This window comes from Tetrao urogallus (genome assembly GCF_951394365.1).
Source record: "Tetrao urogallus genome assembly, chromosome: 11".
Taxonomy (NCBI): Eukaryota; Metazoa; Chordata; class Aves; order Galliformes; family Phasianidae; genus Tetrao; species Tetrao urogallus.
The window spans coordinates 17,841,137-17,868,475 of NC_136824.1; the positions used below are offsets into that span (position 1 = coordinate 17,841,137).

Sequence of the window (27,339 nt, forward strand, 5' to 3'; positions counted from 1 at the left end):
GGAAAAGGATGGGAGAGGCAGCACGGGGCTGTGCAGGAGCCCAGGGGAGATGCCGCGCTTCGGAGCGCCGTGGGGTCCCTGTTGGCCATCACCTCTTCCCAGCCATCCCAGCACCGTGCAGGAGGAGGCTGAGGTCCAGATGCTGAGGCTATGCCTCTCACTCCCTTTTTATTGCCGCCGTCTGACAGAGAAGAAATACAGAGGGGATATTTACGAGCCCTCCAATAGGTCGGTTTGGCTCCGGGCGGGCTGCGTTTCAAGCACCTCCACCGTTAGAAAGCATTAAGAGCATCCGAGATATTTACAGCGCTGACAGCTGGAGACAGACACAGGTTACAGCCCCGTGCACCTGGAGCTTGGCTGCGTTTGGGTGCTGCTTGCCCTGCTCTGGGATTGTGGCACCCATCCTCCTCTCCCACCCTCCCTCGAGCTCGTGTTTATTTTCCTGCTCTGCTTTTGCATCCTATTCATCTGTCTCTCTTGCCATCTCGCCTCCCCGATCCTGAAAGCCTTGTCAGGAGCAAACAGAGCGAGCCCCGCATCTCCCAGTGCTATTTACCAAATAAGGCCTGGAGTCAGATTTTATTTCAGAACAGGGAAATGAACTGGAGGCAAGTAGGGCAGGAAGCTCACTGTGAATAGCAACGATGGCAGAGAAGCTGATGTGCAGGGAGGGGCAGAGACCCGCATCCCCCCCAGTCACCCACCCAGGGGTCTGCGTGGCCCAGGGGGAGGATATGTCCTGTGCTGTAGGGCCAGACCCCTCACCATGCCCCCAGTGGGTGATGTGCCAGCACTAACGAGCTGCCTCCTCCCCCTGGCAGCTCCGCAGCGAGTCGCTGACGAGCCCTCCTTGGGGGCTGCTTGAGAGCTGGGATGCAGGCAGAATATTTTACAGCAGGCAATAGCAGCGTGGTAGATATTTCTGCATGCTACAGCGAGACCTTGTACAGGACGGCTGGGAAGAGGCCCTGTGCTGGGCAGGCTGTGGGGAGGAGCGGGGCATTTCTTCTGTGTCCTTCTCAAATATCCAAATTCCGGACAGGACAGAGCCCCTGTAGCACCTCTACACCTCTAGGAGCTCCTGCAACCTCTCCCTGCACATGCTTGCCCACACATGGCTCATGCAGTTGGATTGTCTGATGACACTGGGCTAAAAAATGACCAAAAATGTATTTTTTTGCAGGCAATCCACCACCCTTCCAGCAAACAGCCTTTAAAGAGGGGCTTGGCCCCATGCCCAACAAAGTTAACTTAAATCGACTCAAACTCAAAAGCATTTCTCTTCAGGCCCTCCCTGGCTTTTCCAGAGCGCCGTGCAGTAGAGCACTGCCACAGCCACTGAATTCAGCTCGCTGTGTTCCATGCAGAGAGATCCCTTTGGTATTACCTTTCCCAGAGCCACACAGGCTGCCCAACAAACCTCCACCCTGCTTTAAAGGTTGAAAGAAGGGTTATTGCTTTAAAGAGATGCATTTGGCCTTAAATCCCTTTTCCTGGGGAGCAGAAGTGATTCCGGCCCGCGCGGCCAAGGGAAGCACATCAACCCCTGGTGGAAACGTGAATTATTGAGGTCTAGGGGTTGGCTGTGCACCCACTGCGGGCAGCCGGTGAATTATTCACAGCCTGAATTTAAGTGGTTCCTGAAATGAAGTGCTGGAGAAGGGCACCCCGAGGGGTTCCGGGCTGGTTGGGCTCCAGAAGAAAGCAAAGGGAAGGAGTGAGAGCTGTGTTCCAGCTGTATGAAGTGAGGATACAGACGGGGTGGCCCAGCCCTGGGCAGCCTGCCCAGACCAGCATTGGGATGAACTCCCCATCGCTCTTGGAGCTCCTTGAGGCAAACCCAGGCCCCAGGAAGCGGATCCGGCCCTTCCAGCACTGCCCTGGGAAGCTCTCTGGAAGCAGCCGTGGGCCCTCCAGCACTCTCAGCCCCCGCTGATTGCAATCAGCGCTTCATTCACATGCTTCTGTTTACCCATTTTCCAGGAGATCTCATCCTAATGAGGGAGCCAGGCAATCAGGCAGCCTCCTGGGAGGGAGGGATGTGGGGTTGTAGGTACCTGGCAAACAGCATTCAAGCATCTCTGGCTAGGTACCACATATCCCTGGTCAGGTACTGTGCATTCCCAGTTGGATGCCATGCATTCCCAGCTGGGTATCACACATCCAGAGTTGGGAACCACACATCCCCTATTGGGTAACACACATCCCCAGTTGGGAAGCACAACTGCCTGGTTGGACACGACCCAATTGAGCACAACTCATCCCCGTTGGGTACCACAAGTCCCCATTTGGGCATCACTCGTGTCCAATTGGGTACCACACAGCCCTAGTTGGGCACCACTCAGCCCTCTTGAGCACTATTCATGCCCCACTGGGAGCCCCACTTCCCCAGTTGGGCACCACTCATCTCCAGTTGGGTACTGTACATCTCCAGTTGATCACCACTCATCTCCAGTTGAGCACCACTCATCTCCAGTTGGGTACTGCACATCTCCAGTTGATCACCACTCATCTCCAGTTGAGCACCACTCATCTCCAGTTGGGTACTGCACGTCTCCACTTGGCCACCACTGATCCTCAGTTGGACAATGCACATCCCCAGTTGGGCACCACACATCTCCTGTTGTGTACCACTCATCCCCATTCATCTCCATTCATCTCCAATTGGATCCTGCACATACCCTGTTGGGCACCACTCATCTCCAGTTGAGCACCACTCAGTTCCAGTTGGATACCATGCGTCCCCAGTGGGGCACCTTGGCTGGGTTCCATTCATCCCTGGCTGAGTGCCGTGCTGCAGGAGCTGGTATGAGCTCCCAGGTTACAGCAGAGCTTAGGCCAGGATCTATTGCACATAACATAGGTGAAGGAGATGGATCTGAGGGGGAAGCAGGATGGAACAAGAGGGATTTAGCAACAAGGCAAAAAATAGCCTTAAAAATATGGCAGGCGAGCAAACAACACTGGTTCCCAGCACCATGAGGATGAGTTAAATCCTGGCTGGTGTAATTCAGCAGAGATCCCGGGAAGCCGTTGGAGCTGCAGTAATTTACTATAACTGCTAGTTTGGCTTGGCTGAAATGCTGGGTTTTATGAACACTGGGATTGGGGTGCGTGAGGGGAGGAGAGGCAAGTGGGGAAGGGTTTATTTACACTGCAGCTTAGGAGCTGCTTCAACTGATTCGGAGCACAGGTGAATAATTAATTGCATCTTTAAGGCGCCCAGCTCTTAATAACCCTCCCCACGGTGGTTGTGCACAGCGAAGGGGATGATGCTCTGTGCCCCCCCAGCTCTGGCTCTGTTCTTCCTGCCACCCAGCTGCTCCTGACACCTGGATGTCACATCAGTGCTGTAATGACAGCACTGTGAGATAGGGGGAAAAAGAAAAAAAACATCCTATTACTACATGGAAAATATTTATATCACCTCCGACTCTCCGAGGTGCAGACTGCTAATTGAGCACAGAGGTGGGTTTGCCTGCAGCACCCAGCCCGTAGAGCTGCCCTATATCCTGCATGGGGCAGAACCCCACCCCCAGCCCCCAGAGCTCACATTTGGGGCACACGGGTGCAGCAGATCAGAGAAACTCCTTCACAGCAGCACTGACAGTTTTTCTAAAGCGCAGTCTCCCCGGAGCTACTAATAATTACTCCAGACCCAGACACCACCACCCACCACCAAAGAAAAAAAAAAATTGGTTTTAATTAAAAAATTAATTTTTCCTGACAGACGCGTTGATGCTAACTTGGCACGGCGTTCGCTGGGGAGAGGAAAGCCCTGAGGCTGTGCAGTGGGGGCACGGGGCTGTCCACTAACTGGGGGCAACCGGTGGAACCCCCAGCATCCCATTTCCATCCTGCTGTGTCCCAGAGCAGAGTTAAGGGGATGGTGCCATGGCAGCTGGCTGCTATGGGAGGGGACATCAGATACGTGGCCAGTGGAAACGCTGCCATTTCTCAAAGGGTCTCAAAGGGTCCAATATGGGGAAAGTAGGAGTGCAGACCACATCCTCCCCAGCTGTGGCACTGTGGGGTGGGCATGGGATGGCTCCTTCCTTCTGCACCCTCACGAAACTGAATGCTGCTCATTCACACTGCAGAACCCCGCACCCTGCTGCAACATCCCTGCCAGCTGTGACCTCATCCCCCAACCATCATATTCAGGAGCAAATTAATAGGAGCAGCAATTAATTAATCGCAAATAACCGCTTGCTGCTGCCTATGAGTGCCCAGGGCCAGCTGCAGCCTTGCTCCAGATCCCGCCCCGGGAGCACTCAGCTCATAACCAACCCCAAATTGCAGCCGACCCCAAATTGCAGCCAACCACGTGGGGTCCTTCTTCAGGCCCGGCACTGAATCGTGCTTTGCTGGTTGTTTTTCTCCTTCTCCCCGAGAGAACTTCATCAATCTTGGAAATCATCAAAAAGAAATGCAGCTCTGATGCTCAGTGAGTGCAGTTAAGTTACTTCCTGGCAATATAAACCATGGCTGTAAAGTCAAACATTCCTCTGCCATAACACAAAACAAAATGAGGGCTGAGGGGGGAAGGGAGGGGAAGCAGAAAGAGCCCCATCTCAGCTCCCAGCACTGACACGACCCAGGTAGGGCATCTCAGGGCACTTCTCATCACCAGGCAGCCCCACTCCCATCCCATTCATGACCCCAATGTGTTGTAGCCCCCCTGCCCAGTGCCACCCCCACTGCAGAGCCCTCGGTTTGCTCTCCTGCTTTTTGCATCTCACTTTATTAGCGCTGCCTTGGAGCTGTGCACAATTAGAAGTATATTTGTGGTTTAAAAAAAAAAAAAACAAAAAAAAACCAAAACAACAAGCAAGCAGAGCTCACACCCAGCTCTACAGCAACACCAAAATTAGTCCATGCTGCCTTTAGCTGCTTATATTGATTACCCTGCCAGCTGATTTGAATAATGAAGGCCAGATGGACCCTATTTATATGTTTGTGGGAACAACCCTAGGAGTTATCCCTTGGGGGTAAGTGTAGGGGTTGCTGTTGTATCTTCCTCTGCTGCCTGTTTCTACCCTGTTGCATCCCTAAGCAGTGCTTCTGCAGCAACCCATGGGCAGCGGGCAGCGTTAGTGCTCCTCTTTATCCAGGAATAATTGCTGTTGGTGTGCTGATAGCATCCCTTATGCAAACAGTGCTATAAAGGCTAGCCAGCCGTGTGCTGATGGCGGTGAGTAAGTGGAGCTGGTGGTGGCAATGGGGCTGTGGTGGGGACAGGGATGTCCCCAGTGCTCAGCCCTACGCCGGGGCAGGGAAGTGGCTGTCTGACCCTCAGCATCTCCTCAGGCTCCAGCAGTGCATCACAGCAAGCAATCTGCAGGTGTTTATTGTCTGGGAATTGCTGTCAGGCCTCGCTGGGTTTATTTATGCATACTTCCCAAACCTGGAAATAGATATGTATACAGAGCTGTGACGTGCTCCAGAGCTGGTGGCCCCAGCCCTGCAGCAACAGCTGGGGGCTGTCCTGCAGCTGTCTGTCCTTACCAACCCCACACCTTGGTGCTGGGGGGTGGCACTTTGCTGCAGCCCTGCTCCCCACCTGCAGCTGTGACCATGCACGGTGTGTTGCCAGGTGCAGAGCACAGGTTTGTACCCCCCAGTCTGGCCTCCTCCCCTCTGCTTCAGGCATTGCTCCCGTGTAGGAGCTCGCTGCCCTGCTTTGGTATTTCCATGCCAGCTTTTTCACTGTGTCCTTCTCTATTAGTCACAGGAATTAGGGAAGACAGTTGGTATTTCATCATTAGATGTATCACATCTAATAAATTGATCATTATTCTACAATGATTAGCAGCTCAGTTTCCATCAGTTTGGAGCAGTTCTGTTCTTTTTTTCCCCCTGCCTTCAAGCAGCAGCACGCCTTCTCCTAGGATCTGTTCTAATCAAAGGATCAGAGCTCTGGAAATGTCCTTTGCACACGTGGGAAGGCTGTTCTCCCTCTCACAGCAAGCGACTTTGAAGCGCTGCATGCAGCCCTGCACCGTGGCCGTGCCTGACCTGCTTTCCTTGCAGCCGCCTACGTCTGCCCCCACTCCTCCGCTAGAGCCTCCAGAGCTCTCCATGGGGTCTGTTCCTTCCCTTTGCCCCGGCTGCTGGTTACGACGCAGGCGGTGCTCTCGGTTTTGGGGGATTTTCAGCCATTCTGAGCTATTTAGGAGCGTTATTCGTGTTTCCAACTCGGGGAAAGTCTCAGGGCGTGAGGACGCACAGCCCAGCACAAAGCAGGGGCTGTGTTTGGGTCGGGAGGTGCTGCGGGGTGCAGCCAGCCCCAGCCCCGAGCTGCTGAGCAGAGCAGGGGAAGCCATTTCGGGCGGCATCTGCGCATCGCCGCGTGTCTGTGCGTTCTGGAGTGCCATCTGCTGGCACCCGGCCCACCGAGGTGCCCCCAAAGCAGCTCCAGAGCCCCTTTGTGGGGAGCTGCAGACCTCGCTGCACCCCAAAACCGGCCTGAATGGGGAGAGCAGGCAGCCCACGTGCCCTCCCCGGCTCTCCATGGGAGCAGCTTTGGCGCACCCACGTGTGTGTGGCTCCTTGGTGTGGGGCAGTGCAGTTACCATCTTGCATCCATCAGCTCTAAAGCTCCAAGGATCCAGTGAGCACACAAATCCAATTTAGGATCCCATTCCCATCCGGCTGTGGAACGAAGCCTGCTTCACCAAGGGCACAGAAATCTGATTGTGCCTCGCTGTGCCCAGAGTCATCCCAGTGCTGTGGGGTTCTCCCAGCAAAGACCACGGAGGCTGTGTGCCCTGCCAGGAAGGAGTGCTCAGACCTCCCCATGCAGTGTTGGGGCTTGCAGATCCCCCAGCACCAGCTGCAGAACACCTGGGGAAACTGGAGCAGGGCCACAGGAAGGGAAGGGCCGGGCTGGAGGATGGCTCACCAAGGAGCGCTGGGTCCTCTGTCATCTTGGTCCTTAAATGTTGCATTGCAAACTCACATTTCCCAGCCAAAAACGGCTTTTGCACCAGCGCTCCCCCATTTTGCACGGTTACAAATCAGTGGAATGGGACATTCCTGATCGTTTCTGAACATCTGCTTTGAAAATGGGGAGATTTATCAAGTCTGACCTTCCCCGTGTGCACTTTTGCTTCGATGAAGGAGCAGATTCCATTGAAAGCCCACAGGGCTGCTCTGAGAACCATCCCTATCCTCAGCCAAGCCCTGGTGTGCTCTCTCCTCCCAGTGTTACTGGTTTGCACTGGTGATTGGCTGTCTAAGAAATGGGTTTGATGATCCTGTACTGGTGGCACTGCTGGCACTGGTTTTGGGGAGGTGAAGTCCATGGTCCCACCAGCCCCATTTGTCCCATAGAGCAGGGAGGAGATCTTGCCCAATGTGGATGAGGTGGGATGGTGGCACAGATACTGACAGAACCATGGATCTCGTTACCATGGCAATCAGCACAGCCCTCAAATGATGGCATGGGAGGGCAAGGGGACATCCCAGCACCCATCCCATGAGCCAAGTTCTGGCCCCACACCGCACACCTGGGGGCTGGCGGTCTGGGCTAATTGAATGTTTCTGCTTCCACATCTCCCTTCCCAGCAAATAAAACCAGAGTGAGATAAAAATCTATGGTGCTTAAAGGGGACTCTGCCAAGTACATTTTTATCAGCTTCCATTTGCATTTTCCTCTCGTTTTGCTGGCAGCACTGTCTGGGAACGGCGTTTCCCCCCTGGCTGAGCGCTGACCAGCTTCAGCTGGCAGCCCCCTGCTTCCAGCACGCCCTGTGCACACCCAGCATCCAGCTCACGGAGCCCGTAGGTGCAAACCCCAATGGGGAGTTTGCAAACCCCAACCATAGCTTGCTTTGCCCCACGAAACCCCGCACAGCTGCTTTTGGCTGCGCTGGGCAGAGCTGAGGGCTCGCTGTGCTCCTCTCCCTGGGATGCAGCACTGCTGCAGGTGGGAGTGCCACAGGTGGGGGTGCCGCAGGGAGAAGGAAACGCCGTTTGTCCCGCTCTCGTGAACATTACGGCGTGTCTGGAGCCTTAATTTATACCCCGGCTCCCGGAATTAACAGCTGGAAAGAGAATATTAGCTTTTGGTTAAAAGCCGCGGATTTCAGCCTGAGACATCCTCGCTACTCCGCCCCATCAATCCTGGCAGAATTACAGCCCCCAGAGCCGCAAACCCCTGCGCTGCGCTCCCGCTGGGGGTCCTCCTCGCGATGAACCGACGCAGCTCCAGGAAAGCTCTCCTCGACTCCAAAAATCCCTGCAACCTCTCTCCCTGCACCGTTTTCCTCCTGTCCTCCCCGGGCCGAGCCGCAGGGACCAAACCCACAGCAGCTCAGCCCTCGTCCCTAATCGATGCCCACGTCCCCGCCGGGCGATGTCCCCGCAGCCGCGGAACGCTGGTGCCATCTCCCGGCACTGCGGGTCCCGGCTGGGTGGGCACGGCACTGCAACCGCTGGCGCTCCGTGTCTCAGCCGGGTTTCCTCGTTTCTCTCCTCGTGCAGGAGCCGCCGAGCTGCCAAACCCCAGCAGCAGCAGCGGTGAATTCGCTCGCTGCTGCCAGCACCGGATGGGACAGCCCAGCCAAGGGCTGCGCGCTCCAGGCAGACCCTGCGCACACCAAAGGGGGCTCTGAGTGCTGGTGGAGCTGTGGGCGTCCCTGTTCATTGCAAGGGATGGCCTTGAAGGGTCCGTTCCGATTCAATTCTAGCTTCCTGAGCAGGTAATGGAGATGTCCTCCTCTCCATCCGTCCCACAGGATGAGCACAAGAAGGACGGAGCGAACATGAAGCAAGGCACAGCTCCATTGCAGCCCTGGAGATGAAGAGCAGGAAGGGGAATACTTGGCAAAATTGAATCTGTACAAATCAGCGAGTCTGGATAATATGTAACCCACAGACTAAATAGAATTAGCTAATGAACTTAGCGAGCCCCTGACGATTATTCATAAAAAGTCAGTGAGAGAATGGCACATCCCGGGTTTATTTAATGTCTTTATTAATGATCTGAAAGCAAGAGTAAACAACACATTAATTACGGCTGCAGATGACTTGGAGCTGCAAGGTGTTGCAGATGCTGGCAAAGTGGCACCATGGGCCCTAATGAGGTTGGAAGTAATGCAGTGGGGAGCGAGCTGAGCATCATCCATCAGCAGGATGCGTCCCGGGGGAGTGGGACCTGAGACATCAATGGGAGAGAGGGGGGAGGTGTGAGCTTCACGGGGTCTCAGCAGGAAGCCTGGCATTGGGAGGATGGAGAGAGGAGCCCAGTGAGCGGGGCAAGCTTTGTACACAGTCCCAATGAGGACGCTGTAGCCCAAAGGAGAACCATTGGCTTGGCACCCCAAGGCTCCAGAACGGGGAGTAAAGCCTTGCTCAGAGCCGTCATGCTCAGTGTCCAAGCACTGCCTGGCACTCCCTGTCCTGCTGCAGGCTCTTGGCAGCCCCTTCCATGGGCGGCAGCACCCAGAGGTGCCTGCTCAGCCCCACAGCCCCAGGGCGGGCACTTCTGTTCTGCCCTCGCACCGCCCCGGTAGGAACAAGGGCGCTTTGAGAGCAGGGTGGGCCACGGAGCGGGAGGCCTCTAGCCCTTTAAGAGGGGAAATTTGTAATCCGAGCGAATTCCTCCTTTCTGACAGGCGGGAGAGCCGCCGGTCCCTCCCTCGCTGCACTTTATTAAATATAGTAGTGGAGCCGCCGTCGGCTGGGAGCGGGCGCGGGCGGAGAGCTCCGGCCAGGAGCACCATGGCACCCCGACGTGGTCCCCACGCACTGCTGCTGCTGCTGCTGCTGGTCCACCAGCCCCCTGCCTTCCATGCGGGACCCTCAGCTGCAGGTAAGTCCCATCCCAACACCCGCTGCGGGATTCTGTGCTCTGGAGGCGACAGGGCTAGCATGAGAGGGCACCCAGTGCGGGTGGCATGAGCACCCTTGGGTGCCCGAGGAGCTGCCTGCTTTGAGCAGGGTGCTTGCGGCTGTCCTGCGTCCTGCTGGAGGCTTTACAGGGCAGCGGGTGGGATGGGCACACGAGGGATGCTGTGCTGGGCTGAGCAGGTGGCGTCCCAGGGCACGCTCCTCTCCCTCCGGGCTTGTTCCTTCTTTCCTCCATGCACCAAAATATCACAGCGCCTGGCAAGCGAAGTGGAAAATTTTCCTTTGTCAATGAACAGAGTGCTCTTCTTCCCTCCAGCACTGACCTTTGGGTCCTGCACAGCACTCCCACCTCATGTGTGGGATCAGTGCTGCGCTGCCCAGCACCTCCAAAGGTGCAAACGTTGCCCCACTGCATCCCAGAGTCTATAAGTGGCTGCTGCCAGGTTTGGGCTGGGAGAAGGCTTCCGTGGGCACAGCAAAGCCTGCAGAATGCCCCCAGAGTGCTAACCAAGGGCAGGGCGTGACGGTGGGGATGGGGGGACAACACACACCTCACAGCTGGGAGGAGAGGAGGTTTTGCACTGATTTCCCACTGTGTGCAGCCCAAAACAGGCATCGTGTGTGCAGCAGGCATGTGTTGCAAAGGGCAAAGTGCCCCGTGTCCCCATCAGCGTCGTCACCCTGCTGTGACTATGAGAACATCCCATCCTGTGCCCAGCAGTGTCACCCCAGCGCCTCTTGGAGACCCAACCTCTCCTTGTTCTGAACCTCTTGTACCAAAGGCCCCACATGTTCTGAGGTCAGCACTTGGAGCAGCTGGAAAAGTTTCCAGCTGATGGGAAAGAGCAGGAAAAAGTCTGACGGGGGGGAATGCAAACCGGTGTCGTGGGAATGAAGAGGAAAATTCTCCTCTTACTCTTATATTTAGCAACAGAGGGTTGCAGGCAGATATATAATAAGCACATTCCTCGAGAATCACAACTTAGGGTTAAGCTCAGCCCCGAGGAGCAAACGTTAGGGTGCAGGCAGCGCGGGAATGCAGCTCCCTGGGTTCTGGGTGAGGATGTGTGCCTAAACTGGGCTCTGGGCACGGCCATGGGTACAGCTGGGCACAGCTATGGGCACGGTGATGGGCACAGCCAGGCATAGGTATGGGCACAGGTATTAGCCACTGACTAAAGCTACAATACATGTGGCTAAGGGCACAGCCATAGGCACAGCCATGGGTGCAGCCATGGGCACGACCACGGGCACAGCTATGATTACAGCTGTGGGCAGAGCTATGGGCACAGCCATGGGCATGGCCGTGGTGTTTCACCTGAGGAGGTTGTGAAAGGAGCCAAGCTTTCTGTTGGCATGCAGCAACTGGGGAAAATGGCCTCAGATAGGGCGCTCGCTGCCCGGCTGCTTCTGGGCAGGTGGATATTGGGCTTCGCCTCTGCTCTCTGAGCTCTACCCACCGCCCATGACAAATGCCATGTGTCCCACTCTTGGCCCAGCTCACAGTGTGCCCAACGGTCGCTCCTGGCAGACGGACAGACAGGCAGACAGACAGAAAGCATGCCAGGGAAAAGAGAGTGCTGCTAAAAATGGATGGCAGCACAGAATGGCATGGGGGAACCGCCCGGTGGCGCGGCAGCGGTGCCATCACGTGCTGCGAGCCAAGGGGGATGAAGGCAACCTTCATCCATCAGCATGCCCCATGCTGGGACTCACAGCTATTAAAGGAGCCTTTATGGGCCATGAGTCAGTGCAGGACGGGAGCATCCCGGGCTGCTTTTTGCCCAAACCTTATTTTTCTGAGGGTTGTTTTCCTCCCTTACTCACGCTGCCGTGCACACCTCCTGTGGGCAGCCAGGGGAAACCGCATGGGCACCGCTGGCTATTTGGGGGCACTTCCACAGCTGGGGCGTTTTGCTGCATCCCCTCCCTTCGGCCAGGAGTGCCCTGTGGGGTGATATCCCCGTCTGCCCGGTTTCCTCCTATGCAGGGACCTCTGGGAGCGGGGTCGCTTCCGCTGGGCCATGGGGCCGAGGTGGCTGTGATGCCTCCCGGGGGGGCCCAGCTGCCCCACAAGGCACCCAGCTATAAATAGAGGCAGGCGCGCCGTTATTTGCTCTATAAACACAACTCCTCGGCTGCTTTCTCATAGATGGGAAAGGCGTGGGGCTGAGAAACCCCAGGCCGGGAGGGGAGGGGGCCCCAGGCTGCATGGGAACGGAGCGAGGAGGGCTTCCAGCATCTCCCCCCATGCTTGCTGTTGCCGTGCAGCTCTCGCAGCCCGCCTCTGGCTGATGCATCCCATCTTTCTGGCGCTTCAAAGGCGCTCCGTCCCACGCCAGACTGGGACGCAGCCGCCGGGCAGCCCTCCAGCTCAGTGCTGTTTGTTTGCATCGCTCCGGTAACACGGCCGGGCGGGGGGCACGGGACACCCCACGAGTGGCTGTGCGGGATGGGGGCACGACGGATCCCACGTCCACGGGGCAGGCAGCGGGAGCGCAGAGCTGGCTGCGGTGCCATGGGCAGGGTGGGGCCGGGAGAGCTGGCAGCCGTGGGGGGAGAAAAGGGGGGAGAGAACAAAATCCGCCTTGGGATGGTTTGGAAACCACGTCCTCTGGGGCTGATACAATATTTCCAGGCCAACTTCTGCTGGCAGAGGGGCTGCCGCGAGCCTGAGTCACGCTGCAGGGCCGTCACAAAGCCCCATTTACCGCCGCTTCCCCCAAACGCTCCCGCTTTCTCCCCCCCTGCTCTCCTCCTTCCGCTTCCAGCCAGGCCTGAACTCCATGCATCCCTCAGAGCCGTCAGCACACGGCGTTATGTGCCTTGAGCCTGCACCCCTCGGTGGGAGAGCAGCCCTGTCCTGAGCATGGACACACAGACACACGGACATAGGGATACATGGATATAGGGGACACCTGGACACACAGGCATAGGGACACAGGGACATGCAAACACAGGAAGAAATGGATGCGTGAACATATGGACACATGGACATAAGGACAGATGGACATAGGAACAGATGGGCGCATGGACATAGGGGCAAAGGGACACATGGACACAGGAAGACATGGACATAAGGACACATGGTCATGTGGACATGTAGGGAGATAGGGACACGAGGACACAGGGACACAGGGACAGAAGGACATAGGGACACAGGGACACGTGGACATAGGGACACAGACATATGGACATAGGGACACATGGACATAGGGGCACAAGAACACATAGACACAGGAAGACATGATCACATGGACATCAGGACACATGGATGTATGGACAGACAGACACGAGCACACACAGACATGTGAATACATGGGCACACGGACACGCAGACACATAGACAGATGGACACACAGACACAGGGACACCTGGATATGTGGACACACAGGCACATGGAAACAAGGAGATAGCGACAAGAGGACAAAGGGATGCACAGACACATGGACACAGGGACACACAGACACAAGGACACGGGGATATACAGACACAGGGATGCACAGACACAAAGACACATGGACAGACAGATAGACACAGGGACACACGGCCACAGGGATATAGGAATACAGGGGCACAGTGACACACACACACACAGGCACACGGACACAGGGACCAACAGATAAGCGGACACAAGGACACACGGACACATGGACAGGCAGATACATGGATGCACGCCTGCAGGCGTGATGCAAGCCCACGGGATGTGTGTTGCCAGATGCATGAGGACTACTGAGGCTGCACACCCTGACCCTTGGGGGTCCCATCCAGCTGTGCCCAGATGCCAGCATCGTTCATCCTGGCCACACCAGGAGCTCTCGGGCTGGTCAGATCACGGCAGAACAGCGCTGGGGAAGCAGAGGCCAAGCTTCTGGCCCCGTATCACTGCAAAGCAGTGCGGGGTTGGATGCAGGCAGCCCCCCTCCAGCTGTGCAGGAGCAGGGCCATGGCTCTGCCTGACCCTGCAGTCCGTGGGCCGCAGAACGGCATTTTTGTGTGGGAGCCAGGGCAGGAGCGCGGGGACGCAGCTGGGAAGGAAAGAAGGCGGGCGGAGGTAGAGGCGGATGCTGGGGGCGAGAGGGACGTGCAGGGGAGGGCTCAGAGCCCTTCCAAGGGATAATCTCACAGCCAACACCAGGGGTGGTGCAGCCCCCCCCAGAACGGCGGCGTTATCAGCGTTGGCTCCGCAGCCCTCCCTGCATCGGTGCTTTCCAGCAATCCCTGTTGTGCCTGGAAAGCACCAAAGTGGGGAGCAGCACACGTGACCCTATTGTCAGGTGAGGGAGCAGTGCCCACAACGTAAGGACAGAGCCAGGAGTGGGGAGAAGGAGGAGAAGCCCTCCTCCATGGCAGGAGCCATCCTGCAGCAGGCAGGTGCCGTCACAGCCGCTGCGATGGGGATGGCACCCCAAAGCTCCACCGCTGCAGATATCCCCATTGGGGTCAGATGCTCGAGGCTGGCCCCGTGCCACTCGTTTCCATGGCACTAGGATTGGAGCCTGGAGGGGCCCCACACCCCCTGCTCCCAGCAGAGCTGTGTTTGCCTTCGCCTGCCTCGCAGGCTGCTCGTTTCCTTCCCCAGCCATAAATAAAACCGCGCCGTAAATCGGAGGGAATGCACAGCATAATGGAGCCTTTCTCCTCACTCCCTCAGGGCTGTGGGGTGGGCAGGGACCGCTTCCTCCTGCCGGCTGCCCACGGCCCCATCCCTCAGTCCCATATGCCACCCAACTCAGCGGGGCCACCCATGGCAGAGCAGGAGGGATGGGAGCACGCTACCTTATAAAGTCATCCAGCCCCAAGGCTGACGCTGCAGAGCAGGAATGCACCGGGCCGGACACCGTGCACACAGAGCTGCTTGTCTGGGGCAACAAGGAGCCCTCACTCCCCACCTGGTGTCCCACCCTAAAACCCAGCAGAGCCGGCAGGAAGGGCTGCACACAGAGCGCCTTTCAGGTGCTGGGGTGCAGCAAAAGGGCCGCTTTAACACATTCCATCCCCTCCTTGCACACACATGGCCGGCCTCAATGAAGCCTTGTTGAGCAGCCAAGGGCAGTTTCACTCCTTTTTTTTTCCATGCCCAACATCCTTCCAGCGGTGGGGACCACTGGGACACGGGGTCCCCACGCCCCCTGGGAATGACGCACCTCCCCGCTGCAAACTCTGCCCTAAGCACCAGCAAACAGCTCCAGGGAAAGGGACAGGGCAGGGAACCTGGCCAAGCATCCCATAGCCAGCGCGTGGCCGGCAGTTGGGGTGGGTGCCCAGTGAGCACAGAGCCTTTGCTTGTTCGCCCAGCCCCACGGGAGCAGCGCGCGCCTCGGGTTTGCTCAGAGCACGGCTTTTGGCTTTCCTCCTTGTTATTTTCAATGCAAAAAAAAAAAAAAAAGAAAAAAAAAAAGGAAAGAACGAAAGAAAGAAAAAGACAGTGCAGCCTATAATCTGCTGGCTGGCTGCTTGGAAAGTGTGACGGGGCCCTGCTCGCCTCCATGCGCTTTGCTACAGGACAGAGCAAGCTGGGAACAGGGGTTGCTCCGCTGGGTTCCCCCGCTGGGGATGAGGAGATTCATTTGTAGGCCTCAGCCCTGTGCTTTAAGCCTCCCAGCTTGCTGCACAGCAGAGCTGGGTGCCCAGCTGGAAACCACATTGTTTGGGATGGGGGAAGCTGCACAAATGAAACGCAGCAAATGCTAGGTGGGAACACATTGGGAACCAGCACCATGTCCCCGGGGCTCAAACATGTGTGGCTCAAACATGCCCACATGTGTGGCTGCAAAGGGGTGGGGGTGAAAAGGGAGAGGAAAAAGCCTTTTTGCAAAGCACTGCGTGCAACGTGGTGCCAGGAGCGGGGTGTGTGGGGATGGTTCTGCAGCAGTGGGTCAGAGGAGGACAGCCCGTAATGGCCCTGCTGGGGCTCCTGTGATTCACTGGCTTGGGCCGGAGGAAGAAGGAGCCAAAGAGGCTCATGCCAACGGCATGCACAGGGACAAGGAAATGAGCAGGCTTGAGTAAGATGTGCTGGCAGCCCCGAGCCTGAGGCTCACTGTTAGTAGTGCTGGGTGTTGCCCTGCTGCCACCTCTCCCCTGCACAGCATGGCTGGGGGATGCTGCTCTTCCAGACCCCGAACCAAACTGGGGCCAATGGTTGGAAGTGGTGTTTTAAGGCAAGGAGGTGTGCGTGTCTCCAAAAACGCACAGGCTGGGGCTGCCCCTCAGGGGGCAGCTATAGAGTCTAAATAGCTTTTAGGGCTAGCGTGTCCTCCCGCAGGCCCAGAGCTGAGCCATTGGGATGCACCAACACGTGCTCTGCATGCAGGCACAGTGCACACATGTGCCCTCAGCCCGTTGGCACACCGAGCTGCTGTGAAGTGCAGCTGCACCGTGGTCCCCTCGCGTCGTGCCTTCTGCACACCCTGTGACACATCACACTGCCACATGCCCTTGTGCTGAGCCCACCGTGCTCACAGCTGCAGACCCTGAGCCCCTTCCAGCAGCAGCTCCTGAGACCACATGTGGATGGCACACACACGCTGAGCACTCCAGCATGGGAAATTCAGCACTGCCGTGTGAAATACATAGAAGGTTGGCACCGGGGAGCCCGGGCAGGGCACGGCCACCGCTTCATGAGGACACGGAGGTGACAGGGTCACAGAAGACAGAGGGATGAGAACGGGGAGGCTGGAGGGCTGCAGCCTTCGGGCCCCATCGTGTGGCCGCCGGCGGAGGATGCAGCTCCCAACAACGCGCAGCCCAGCGACGGGAAGGCTGCTGGAAGGGGTCTCCCGCTCATACGCAGCGCTGGGACTGCCGCTCCAGGGGTCCTTCCCCCGTCCGACCCTCTCCTTTCCCTTCCCAGTCTCGTTCTTCGGGGACAGCTTCGTGGAGATGCCGCTGGCGGACGCCTCGCGGACGGTGCGGCTGCGGCTCCAGCTGTACACCGGGCAGGGCAGCGGGCTGCTCTTCCTGGCCGCCGGGCAGCCCGACCACCTCCTGCTGCAACTGCGAGCCGGCACCCTGCAGGTCAGCCCCCGTGGGCCGTGCGCCCGCTGCGTGGGGAGGTGGGGAGGGTAGGAAGGGGAATGGATGAGCAGAGGGCGCTGGAGAAATGGAAGGTTCCACTAGCGGCCGCTCCCAGCCCACCGCAGACCGAGCCCAGCCGGGGCGTGGGAAGGGACGAGGACAGAAGAACAATTTCCTCTTGTGGTTACGGTGCTGGCATCCACCAGAGGAAATGAGCAGGGAGCGTCCACGAACCACATCTGAGGCCAGGCAGGGAGTGAGCAAGCTGCTGACCATGCGTCCCGGGGCCCCCTGGCCAACCCTCTATTAGAGAGGCTCCAGGATGCTGCTTGTGGAGATGTACCCTCCCACCCCCACCCCCGCTATTTCTATATTTTATATAGAATGTATATAAACATGCTATTTATGCCAGGCTGATGGGGGCTGGAAGCAGCCCAAGCAGTGTGGAAGGGTTAGATGGGGCTGGAAAGTGGAGTCAGCACGTGGCAGAGCTCCTGCATGGGGAGAAAAGGGATGGGGGATGGAGGACCCCACAGAGGCACGCAGAGGTGAATGGAGGGACCCTCAGGGATGGGTCCCTCAACACCATGCTTGAGCTGAGCCCTGACCCCTGTCTGTCTCCTTCCCCACAGGCCAGGCTGCGGCTGGGCTCAGAAGAGGTGACACTGCAGTCCCCGGCGGAGCTGCAGCTGGACAACCTGGCTCTGCATGATGTAGAGCTGCTGCTGGAGGATGGCAGGATGACACTGACCGTCGATGGCCTCTTCAACAGCTCCGTGGACATCGCGGGGCCCATGCGGGAGCTGGACATCCAGCACGGCCTCTATGCAGGCGGGACAGGCAGCCTCAACCTGCCGTACCTCGCTGGGGTCAGCCCGCCCTTCAGGGGCTGCCTCCACACGGTGACATTCAATGGTCTGGATGTCCTCTCCCCGCTGTCCTCTGACAGCAGCTCCAAGGTCTTCCACCAGGTGCAGGAAGGCTGCAGCGCGCAGTTCTCTGCAGAGCCCGAGGAGCCCATTGGATTCCTGGGGCCGCAGTCCTACATCGCCTTCCCCACGTGGGAGGCGAGAGAGGAGGGGGCCATCGAGTTTGTGATCACCACGAGCATCACCCAGGCACCCCTCATCTACCACGCAGGGCTGGAGAACGACTTCTTCTACCTGGAGATCTCCAACGGGCGCCTGAGAGGGTTTGTTGAGAAGGGCAGTGGTGTCATCGTCCTGCACAACAACATCTTCATCAGCGACGAGCAGCAGCATTACGTCAAGGTCTACACCGACACCCACAAGCTGGAGATCCTGATTGACTACTATGCCTCATCCACATCCAACCGGGGCATCAACAGCCGCCTGGACCTCCAGGGAAACCTCTTCATTGGAGGCTTGAATGACAAAGCCTTGCAAAGGCTCAGGGCGCACCACCTTGCTTTCACCTCCGTGTGGACCTTGACCAACACCTCATTTGTTGGCTGCGTGGAGGACTTGCGCATAAACCAGCAGCGGAGGAGCCTGCAGGACGCCGTGGTGACAAGGGATGTCACAGTTGGCTGTGGAAGGCAGGAGCACTACTGGGACTACGAGGAGGCTTACGAGCAGGACGAGGCACCCACCTCACCGCCACCTGATGCCTGGCACGGAGCTCTGGGCCTGGCAGAACCGTGCCAGCCAGATGGCAGCTTCCCGCCTGCCTTCGCCAATGTCAGCCGGCTGCTGCACGTCAGCCCCCTCATCGTCTCCGAAGGGGGCATGGCCTTTGTGGAATGGAAACACGCACAGCCCACGGTGGACTTGGGCCTTGCAGGCATCCGGCAGTCCCAAATCCTCTTCAGCATCACCAGTGACCCCAGGCATGGTGAGCTGGAGCTGGACATCCCCGGCTCCCGGAGCAGAAAGAAGTTCACCTTGTTGGATATCGTGAATCGTAAAGTCAGGTACATCCACGACGGCTCTGAGGGCCCCATGGACCAGCTGATGCTGGAGGTGACAGTGACTGCCCAGCAAGGGATCCCTGAGTGCCTGCGGCAGGGGCAGACCTACCTGCTCCCCATCATGGTCAACCCTATCAACGATGCCCCGCAGGTGATCTTTCCCCATGGGAACCACATGACAATCCTGAAGCACACACGGAAGCACCTGACCATGGACATCCTGCAGGCCCTGGATGACGACACGTCCTGCGACGACCTTGAGTTCCAGCTGCACGGCGGGCAGCAGGACGAGGGCTATGTGGAATACGACTTCCACCCCGGGGTGCCCATCGAGGAGTTCTCCTGCAGGGACCTGGAAGCAGGCAACGTGGTCTACGTGCACCAGAGCGGAACAGACTTGCAGCTCACTTTCCAGGTGAGTGATGGCACAGTGCCGAGCCCCACTGCCACCCTGAGGATCCTCGCAATAGAGCCCAACATCCGCTTGCACAACAACACTGGGCTCGCCATCTCCCAAGGAGGGGCTGCGCGTATCACCACAGCCAACCTGTCCGTGGAGACAAATGCTGTGAAGCAGCAAGTTGCCATCCTGTACAGCCTCACGGAGCCCCTCAGGTACGGTGAGATCAGGAAACAAGGGAGCACAGGTGGGGAATGGAAAAAAGTTGAGTCCTTCCACCAGCAAGACCTGGAGCAAGGGCGTATCCAGTATTTCAGCACAGATCCAGAGCACCGGCAGGAAGATGTCACAGAGAAGCTAAGATTCAGTGTCCAGGTGGGACAGAAGGTCTTGCCAAACAATACCTTTACCATAAGTATTAAAAGAGCCACCATTAAGATGAAGACCATGGTCCCCCTCCAGATGAAGAACAAGAGGCACAAAAACATCACCAGTAGAGAGCTGGAGGCAATGCTGGAAGACCCAAACTCTGCCCCAGTCCCCTTCCACTATGTGATCATCCAGGCTCCCAAGAAGGGGAACCTGGAGCTCCTCAGCAACAGGCTGACTGAAGGCTTTGGGTTTACCCAGGACGATCTGCAGAGAAATCACTTGAGCTACAGTGCAACCATCAGGAATGCTCAGCAGGCTGAGGACAGTTTCCAGTTCCGTGTCCATGCCGGCGAGGAGCACTCCCCTGTGTACACCTACACGATTGGCATCGGTGGGGACCCCAACGCACCCGACCTGACCAATATGCTCCTGACCGTGCCTGAAGGCGGGCAGGCTGTCATCTCCAAGGACCACCTCTTCGTGCAGAGCCTGAACAGCATGGACTACATCTACGAAGTGATTGAGGGGCCGGCACATGGCAGGCTGGCTTGGGCTACATCCCTTGGCTGGCCCTCTGGCGAGGAAATCACGGAGTTCACCAATGATGACATCCTCCACCGCCGGCTGCTCTACCAGCACGATGACTCTGAGACCCTGGAAGATGATATCCCTTTTGTGGCCATCAGGCAGGGCGAGGGCAGCTCCGAGCCTGAGGCAGAGGAGGTGAGAGGTGTTTTCAGGGTCTCGATCCAGCCTATCAATGACCACACTCCTGTCCAGGTGGTGAACAAGGTCTTCAACGTGGTGCGCAATGGGCAGCACCTGCTGACGACGGACGACATCGCCTTCACTGACAAGGACTCTGGCTTCACTGACACGCAGCTGGTGCTGGCAAGGAGGGACATCTTGTTTGGCAGCATCGTGTCCGTCGATGACAGAAGCCACCAGCTCTACCGGTTCACCCAGGATGACCTGAGGAAGAAAAAGATTCTCTTTGTCCATTCCGGAGCAGACCGGGGCTGGATCCAGCTGCAGGTTTCCGATGGCCTCCACCAAACCACTGCCCTCCTGGAGGTACAAGCATCAGAGCCCTACATCAAAGTAGTCAACAACACTGGGTTAGCCATCCCCCAGGGGAGCCGAGGGAGCATCGATTCCTCTGTACTCAGCCTGGAGACCAACATGGACATCAGGTCAGACGAAGAGATACGGTTCCTGGTAACGGCCCCACCAAGATGGGGGACTGTGCTGCGAGGGGAGCAGCCGGTCATGGCCTTCTCACAGAGGGACCTGCTGGCGGGAGAGATCGCCTACCTCCACAATGGCAGCAGAAATGCCCGGGATGAGCTCCAGTTTACTGTGGAAGCAAACGAAGTGGCAGTAGAGGACACACTGGCCATCACCATCTTCTTGGACACCCACCCCAGCCCCCTGCACGTTGTCAACAACAAGGAGATACACGTCTTCCAGGGGGAAGCTGCTGAGATCAAGGAGGAGCACTTGCTGGTTAGTATCATTTTTCTAGTCCTTCCTCCCTGGCCAGCAAGCCAGGGACCCCACATAACACCCAGCTGTATGGAGAAAGGACTTGTGTCCATCTCTGGCTTTGCCCAAAGGAACAGATGGGAGTCAGGCCCCTGCTAACACTGTGTGTTTTCCATGCTCTCAGGTGACCCATGAGGAGATCCCACCCCAGGATATTGTCTACCTGGTGAGCAGCCCCCCGGTCTCTGGCTTTCTGGTGATGGTTCAACACGGCCAGGACTCAGATGAGCCTCCCAGCCTGGACCCCATCCAGTCCTTTACCCAGGAGGACATCAACAGCGGCCAAGTGCTCTACCTGCACTCCAAGCCAGAAGAGGAGCGGGACCGGTTTGTTGTGGATGTGACGGCTGGGGGAGCAGAGTCACTGGTGGGGGTGGCTGTCAGCCTGGTTGTGCTCCCTGCCACCATTCCCCTGGACATCCACAACATCACCGTGCGGGGAGGAAGCTCCGCCACCATCTCCACAGCTGTCCTCAACATCCGCAGTGCCTACTTTGCAGCCCTTGACGTGGAGTTCAGGGTGCTCCAGCCTCCCCGCTTTGGCACCATCCTGAACAGCCAGCGGCCCCAGGATGGGGGGCTGCACAGCTTCACCTGGAGCGAGGTACGGATTGCCCAGGGGGTGGGCTGAGCTCCTGCCCTGGTGCCACCAGAAGGCTGGGGAGGGAAGTTGGGCTCTTCCTCTTCTCTTTCTCTTCCTCTTCTCCTTCTCTTTCTCTTCCTCTTTCACTTCCTCTTCTCCTTCTCTTTCTCTTCCTCTTTCACTTCCTCTTCTCCTTCTCTTTCTCTTCCTCTTTCACTTCCTCTTCTCCTTATCTTCCTCTTTTTCTCCTCTTTCTCTTTCTCTTCCTCTTCCTCTTTTCTTTATCTTCCTCTATCTCTTTCTCTTCTGTTTCTCTCTCTCTCTTCCTCTTCCTCTTTCTTTCCTCTTCCTCTTCTTCTTCTTTTCTCTTAGAGATCTGTCCATAGGAGGGGCTTGGAATGGCCAGGTCTGGCATGGTAGGGTCCAGCCCAAGACCTGAGATTGGTTTGGATGGCCCTGGGGTAGGGATGCCCCAGATCTACTGATGGACACCCAGCTCCTGCATCCTCCCATAGAATCACAGAATCATTACGGTTGGAAAAGACGATTAAGAACACCAACTTCAACCCACTCCCACCATGCCCACTGACCATGCCCCTCGGTGCCACATCTCCATGGCTTTTGAACAGGGACAGTAACTCCACCACCTCCGGGGCAGCCCGTTTCAATACCTCACCACTCTTTTGGAGAAGAAATTTCCCCTAATACCCAACCAGTTATCCTAACACCCAAAGCGGTTCCTTCACCTGGCCCCCTCCCGCAGGTGCAAAGCCAGCAGATCCAGTACAGGCAGGACATTCCCCGTGCCCAGGCCGACAGCTTCACGCTTGTGGCCAACGCCTCGACCTCCGAGAGGCAGAGCCAACCCGGGACCGTCTTCATCACCATCCTGCCCCGCAGCACCAGGGGGCCACAGCTGCGCACCAACGCCGGGCTCCAGGTAATGGGCACTGTGCGGGGGGCGGCTCCTTCCCTGCTCCTCCTCTGCCTCCTCCTCTTCCTCCATATCCTCCTCCTCCTCCTCCTCCCCTAGCGATGCTGGAGCTGTCCACGAGGTGGGAGCATCGACCACTCCAGCCGCTGCCTGCCGTACAATTTAGGGAATACCAATTCCTTGGGAATAGCACGGCGCTCCTCTCCCCATGCCCCGCGTCTCCTAACCCCTGGCCTTCCTCACCTACCCCAGCCGCATGCACAGCCAGGGGGATTTGGGAAGGAGGCTCTGAGCTGCAGAGCTGCCAAGAGGGAGGGGGATGGAATGCCCACCCAAACCTGGAGGTCTCCATCCATAGGCAGCCCCCCCGGACATGCATCTCTGGCTGTGCACACACTGCTTGCACAGCCCCTCCAGCAAATCGCCTTTGTTGTGCGTTAAGCCCTGATCTGTCCCAGCTGTGCCAAAATCCCCTGTAAAATCCTCACTTTGCCTCCTCCTCGCTGGTTTCCAGCCAGCCTGGCACTTAGGGACCCCCGCTCGCTCCGGCCACCACCACACTGCAGAGCTGCCAAAAGGCAGGAAAAGGCCCCAGAACAATTTCAGCAGCACAGCTCCATTCTCGGAGGGTTTGGAGCAGGGAGCACATCCCAGCTGAGCACAAGGAGGGGCCAGGCATGTGTTTGTGCTCTCGGGAGATGACTTCAGCGGGTAAAGGTCATGGGCCCGGCATGGAGATTGCACGCAGCTTCCCTGCTGCACGCACACAGCGCCGGGTGTGGAGTCCGTGTGGGCAGTGCAGGGATCGCAGCTGTAATAACCTGGGGAGGACGTGGGGCACAGCTATATGGGTCAGAGCTGCTCAGCCCAGCTGCATTGTCCCGTTCTGCATCGCTGAAGCTGCCCTTCCCGGCCTTGCTCCTTTCTCCCATGGGGGATCTGATGGATCTGATTTCACTGCAGGCACCCACACCCACTCAAGAAATGCGTGGGGAGAGGCCAGCTGGAAAGCACTGTGCTAACCCGATGCTGGGACAGGCAGTCTGCGAGGCTGGAGTCTGGCAGAGGATTAGCTACGGGGTGCATTGCTGCCTCCTGCTTGCCTCCATCCCCTACATGCTTTGGGCTGAGCCCCGGGCACCAAAAACCCATCGCAGTGGGTTAAGCTGCAGGTGTGGGGTGGCAGCAGTCCTGGGCACTGTGCCCCATGAACGTGCTGGGGAACAGGCGTGGGGCAATGAGGGCTTGGGTAGAGGCCAGGAGATGCGTGCATCACCCAGCAGTGCACAAGGAGCTCTTGTACGGCCGAGATGTGCCTCCCTGTGCAAGGCACGCGGCGCTGCTGGGGTGTCCAGCCGGTCACGGCCTCTCCTGTCCCCCAGCTGCGGGAAGGCACCGCTGCCACCATCGGCCCCCAGACTCTGCGTGCTGAAGACGAGGACAGCCCGGCGGCCGAGGTCACCTTCTCCATCCAGCCTCCAGCCAACGGCAAGGTGGTGCTGCGCTCTGCGCCCGACACGGCGCTGCGGAGCTTCACGCAAGCGCAGATTGACAGCGGCATCGTCCTCTTTGTGCACCAAGGTACTGCTGTCCCCATGCTCCGTGCCGCTGGGGTGGGCGCCGTGCCCCGGTCCTGCACCAGGGTAGGGTCTGCCCTGTGTCCCAGCTCCGTGCTCTCTGCAGGTCCCCTGGATGGAGGCTTCGCCTTTGACCTGTGGGATGGTGAGAACCTGTCTCCCGGGCACTTCTTCCTCGTCAGGGCGCACAGACAGGAGCACATCAGCCTGGCCAAGAAGCAGAGCCTCACCCTCTGCCCAGGTGAGTGTGTGGCTTGGGGCAGCAGCACTCAGGAAGCCCAGAGGAGAAAGGCTGATGCCCATCCTGATGTGTTTTCCAGGTGCCCTGAAGCCCATCACCAGCGAGAACCTGCAGGCATTGAGCAGCAGCCCCGCCGGCCCTGCTGCCTTGTACTACAGCATCGAGCAGGCGCCGCGCCTGGGGCAGCTGCGCACCGCTCATGGGGATGAAGTCAGGAACTTCACCCAGGCCCAGGTGGAGCCCAGGCCCAGCTCTCCAACACCCTCACTGCTCGGGGTCCTGCCCTGACAGCCCCCTGTCCTGAGTTTATTTTGACACTACGCTGAATTCAGTGTGATTTTCTTCCTTCTAGGTGGATGCTGGGATGGTTTTCTACCAGCACGAGATGCCGCAGAAGCCCTTCTGGCTCACCCAGGATGCCATCCGCTTCCGCGTGGTTGCTCCCACCACCATCTCTGACTCCTTCATCCTGCTGGTGCTGATATCATTCGAGGCAAAGTGTCCCCAGCGCTCGACTCAGCTATGGAGAAATGCAGGTGAAAAAGGATGGCAGGCAAGAAGGGACAAGCAAAGGACAGATGAGCTCTCCTGAAGTTTGCACAATCCCCGTGAAAGGGGATGAAGTTGTGCAAACTTCAGGAGAGCTTGTTTGTTGGAAGAAAAAGCAATATTCTATGCATGGACACTGATAGTGCACCAACCAATAGCTAGCAAATTGCATCCACCCTTTGGCTGCATATAACTGCTTTGAGTGATGTGGTCTAGAGCAGTCACAGGCATGGGCTGATAGTTGGACTGGATGGTCTCTCCAACCTTAATTCTGTGATTCTGTGGTTCCCTTCATCATCTTGCCAAGCTAACAAATCCCATTTGCCTTCCCCATCGCTTTGCAACTCTTTTGCTCTGACTGAGCTTTGGCTTCCCCTTTTTCCCCAGGTCTCCATCTTGTAGAGGCTCAACGGGCAGAGATCAGCACCTCGCTGCTGGATGCATCCAACCTCCTGAGCCAGATCCCAGCTCCCGAGCAGGACGCACACGATGTCATCTTCCTGGTGACGGAGCTGCCGGTGCACGGACAGCTTTGGGTGGCTGATAGGCTGCTGGAGCGCTCACAGCCCTTCTTCCTGCAGTCAGACCTGGCTGCTAGACGCCTGGTGTATGTGCACCATGAGAATGGTGGCACTGAGGACCGATTCCAGTTCAAGGCTTGGCTCCGGCCGCGGGCACAGCGCTCCATCCGTCCTCCCCAGGAAGGGCTGCTCATCTCCGAAGCTTTCAACGTGACGGTGAGCAGCAGCAGCCAGAAGCCCCCGCAGGTGGTGAAGCGACAAGGAGCACTGCGGGTGCTGCCCAACTCCACCATCACCTTGTCCAGGCAGCACCTGGACGTGGCAGAGCCGCATGGCTCCCCAGAGGAGCTGGTGTACAGCCTGCTGCACAGCCCCCAGACCGGACACCTGGCCAACGTGCGCAGCCCACAGGTGCCCATCAAGCGCTTCACACAGGCGGACATCAATGCGGGCCACGTGCTGTTGGTCACTGCAGCCCGTGGTGCTCAGGAATCCCTGGTGCTGAGCCTGTCTGATGGCCGGCATCCACCTGCCCACATCTCTCTGGAGGTGGTGGTGCTGCCCATGGGCAGTGCAGAGCCGCTGGAAGTGCCGCAGGAGCTGAATAGGGCCATGCTGTCCCCACGGCACGTGGCTCCGCAGCTCGGCGAGGGCGATGCCCTTTACACCATCACCACAGAGCCGAGGTTTGGCCAAGTGCAGGTCAACAGAAAGCCAGCACAGGGCTTCTCACAGGCACAGCTGGAGCGCGGAGAGGTGACCTTCACCTTCACCAAGCTCACCTCGTCCGAGGACAGCTTCCAGTTTCTCACCAGGTCACAAACGATGAACAGCACTGGGGTGGTGAATGTCACCGTCCGTGCCTTGGTGACAGCGCGTCCGGGCAGCGTGTGGCCCAGGGGCACCACAGCCCTGCTGGATACCAACACGCTGGATGCCAGTGAGCTGGCCAACCGCACCCGCAGCATCCCGGTCTTCCGGCTCCGCCAGCCATCCCACAGGAGCCGCCTCATCAGGAGACCCCGTGCACCAGGACAGCCCGCAGTCCCCATTGAATCCTTCAGCCAGAGGGAGCTGGAGCAAGGGCTGGTGGGGCTGGAGGTGCTGGATGACGGGGACGCAAACCAGCAGCACCCACACAGTGACAGCTTCACCTTTGAACTGGTGGCTGCTGGCGTGCCACCAGCACTGGTGTCCCTGGGGTACTTCACCGAGCCCTACAATGCCTCTAAGTCCTATGGTGTCACCCTGCTCCTGGCCCCACCAGCACCATCGTCCATGGTGCCACAGCCACAGGGCACGGCACGGAGCAGCTTCAATGCCAGCGAGCCAGGCTCTGTGCCCCCACCCACCAGCGCCAGCCCCGGGGAGGGTGGCACCTTCCTAGGCTTCATCGAGGCCAACATGTTCAGCATCATCATCCCCATCTGCCTCATCATCCTCCTGCTGGCCCTCATCCTGCCGCTGCTCTTCTACCTGCACAAGCGCAACAAGACGGGCAAGCACCACGTGCAGGGCTCACCTGCCTCCAAGGCCAAGAACGGGGCTGTACCGGAGCAGGAGACCTTCCGCAAGACGGACCCCAACCAAGGCATCCCCCTAACGACTGTCAATGCCCTGGATGGCAAAGGCACAGCTCCGCCACCGCAGGGTGCCGGCGTGCCAGCTGACCCCGAGCTGCTGCAGTACTGCCGGACATCCAACCCTGCTCTGAAAAACAACCAGTACTGGGTGTGAGGGTGCAGGGCGGGGGCACGAGTGGTGGGAGCCCCCCAGAGCATCACCTTCTCCTCTGGGAGAGCCGGCATC

The 27,339-nt window shown here is 58.1% G+C and overlaps 1 protein-coding gene across 1 annotated transcript; it reads left to right on the forward strand.

Annotated features, from left to right (window-relative positions):
- Positions 1 to 9,729: 9,729 nt before the first annotated feature.
- On the forward strand, positions 9,730 to 27,267 carry CSPG4 (chondroitin sulfate proteoglycan 4; the record flags this gene model as incomplete). The annotated part of the gene is made up of 10 exons (XM_079540768.1): positions 9,730 to 9,820; positions 16,715 to 16,878; positions 17,511 to 21,086; positions 21,250 to 21,729; positions 22,472 to 22,648; positions 24,025 to 24,223; positions 24,326 to 24,460; positions 24,540 to 24,694; positions 24,813 to 24,996; positions 25,397 to 27,267. The coding sequence occupies 10 exons, from the start codon at positions 9,730 to 9,732 to the stop codon at positions 27,265 to 27,267; spliced, it is 7,032 nt and encodes a 2,343-aa protein (XP_079396894.1).
- Positions 27,268 to 27,339: the final 72 nt, after the last annotated feature.